The sequence below is a fragment of the Ceratina calcarata genome, unplaced genomic scaffold (genome assembly GCF_001652005.2).
Source record: "Ceratina calcarata isolate Rehan_Ccalc_2016 unplaced genomic scaffold, ASM165200v1 scaffold9.2, whole genome shotgun sequence".
Lineage (NCBI taxonomy): Eukaryota > Metazoa > Arthropoda > Insecta > Hymenoptera > Apidae > Ceratina > Ceratina calcarata.
In genome coordinates, this window is record NW_017180368.1 from 60,465 (window position 1) to 62,608 (window position 2,144).

Sequence of the window (2,144 nt, forward strand, 5' to 3'; positions counted from 1 at the left end):
TAAAATTGTATAGAAGAATACTAATAGTAATAAAATTGTATAGAAGAATACTAATAGTAATAATATTGTATAGAAGTCTTTTAATAACAGATGCTAATTGTAAGACTTGTACACAAAATATAGGCATAAAGATTACGCCAGGTACTCGTAATAAAAATTCTACTACTACTACTGCTACTGCTACTACTGTTACTATTGCTACTGCTACTGTTACTACTACTACTACTACTACTACTGATAAATATAAATAAATTTAATTGCAATAAGACAACATTAAATTGAAATCCAAGGTCGCAGACGTCGTCACCGTAACAGATACAACCACATGGTCCCTTTTTTGATGATGGGCTTCCTACTGATGGGGTCGATCCTCGTACCAATGGGCTTCCAGTTCCTGGCAGTTCTCGGTGGCAAGGCATTGCTGCTAGCAAAAATGGCCCTGATCCTGTCCAGTATCCAAGGACTGAAGAAAATAGCGACGAACGGTGTGAATTATGGACTGTATCACACCCACGACGGTTGGCACGAAAGGAGCCACACGGAGCCGCCTCCGCATTTAGATCTACCCTTCCCGCCGTACCCCCTCCGGCCGTAATCCTTTCGAACCACCGTTACTCCGGTCCTCCATTAAATTCCTTCCCTGCGGACGAGAAAATCCCCTTGTATCGACCACCGAACGCTCCGAGCTCGCCTTGTGCATCGAAAAACAGGGCCCGATTGTAAATCTCCTATAATGGGATTCCCGTTCATCAGCAGCTTCGGTTATCAAGGTGCAAGAATGTTCAATCAAGATCAACGGTGGCCAACTTCAAGAGGATGATTGTAAAAGTTGCGAACGACGTTTATTAACATTTCCTTACGACTGTAAAACCTTGCATCCTAACTCTCCCATAAGTTCCAACTATCACTTAACTTTAATAGTTAAGAGTACCTCGTAAGAATTCTAAGATAAATTATAACCGACAGTAAAATAAAATATGTCGCAGCTCCTCCTCTCCATTTTGTTTCCCTTTAATGTAAACCACTTGTTCATTGTCAGACACTGTCTTTAATATTTCTCGTTTATAGCATTTCTTTTTTTTTTCTTTCTTTTTTCATTGAACCATCGTCGACGTTCACGCCTGGGAGGCATGGCAGTCTTGAAAAATGTTTTACCTGATCAAACAGTTCCCTAAGGAGGTCTGCTGTAAATCTCGCGAACGTGATTTAATATAATTCAGAAACGCCTCGACGAATAATGCGCCTCTCAATCGAATCTATTCCTGTAAAACGTAGAACACGGTTCGACGGACATGATCGATACACTTTTGTAAATACGACGCGTTCTTCGCTCGATTAAAATATTTATTGCTACGTTCTTGTTATTCTCGTGAGGGCGTAGCGCATTGTTCGTTCCGTTAGAATGTTCAGTCATGTTTCATGCATCGCCTAATCTTCAGTTGAATAATTTCGTCAGCCACGAAGGAGTTAAGGAAACGTTGTTTGTATTCTTAAGGGTGCATCGTTCGGAGTTCGTTCAAGTTATCATTTGGCATGTTTAGATTTTAATTTATAGACTGCAGGCTTTTGTGAAAAATAAAATAATTATGGTGTGAGTATAAGAGATCAGTTTTAATTTTTTTTTCTTTCTTTTTTCATTGAACCATCGTCGACGTTCACGCCTGGGAGGCATGGCAGTCTTGAAAAATGTTTTACCTGATCAAACAGTTCCCTAAGGAGGTCTGCTGTAAATCTCGCGAACGTGATTTAATATAATTCAGAAACGCCTCGACGAATAATGCGCCTCTCAATCGAATCTATTCCTGTAAAACGTAGAACACGGTTCGACGGACATGATCGATACACTTTTGTAAATACGACGCGTTCTTCGCTCGATTAAAATATTTATTGCTACGTTCTTGTTATTCTCGTGAGGGCGTAGCGCATTGTTCGTTCCGTTAGAATGTTCAGTCATGTTTCATGCATCGCCTAATCTTCAGTTGAATAATTTCGTCAGCCACGAAGGAGTTAAGGAAACGTTGTTTGTATTCTTAAGGGTGCATCGTTCGGAGTTCGTTCAAGTTATCATTTGGCATGTTTAGATTTTAATTTATAGACTGCAGGCTTTTGTGAAAAATAAAATAATTATGGTGTGAGTATAAGAG

At 39.7% G+C, this 2,144-nt stretch overlaps 1 protein-coding gene across 1 annotated transcript in view; it reads left to right on the top strand.

The window, feature by feature from the left end:
* Nucleotides 1-997, top strand: part of Osi23 (DUF1676 domain-containing protein Osi23) — a 2,207-nt gene extending 1,210 nt beyond the window's left edge. Inside the window, exon 3 of the mRNA XM_018035328.2 lies at nucleotides 291-997. Coding sequence (XP_017890817.1) covers nucleotides 291-595 — 305 coding nt within the window. The 3' untranslated portion in view covers nucleotides 596-997. The remainder of the gene's footprint in view (nucleotides 1-290) is intronic.
* Nucleotides 998-2,144: the final 1,147 nt, after the last annotated feature.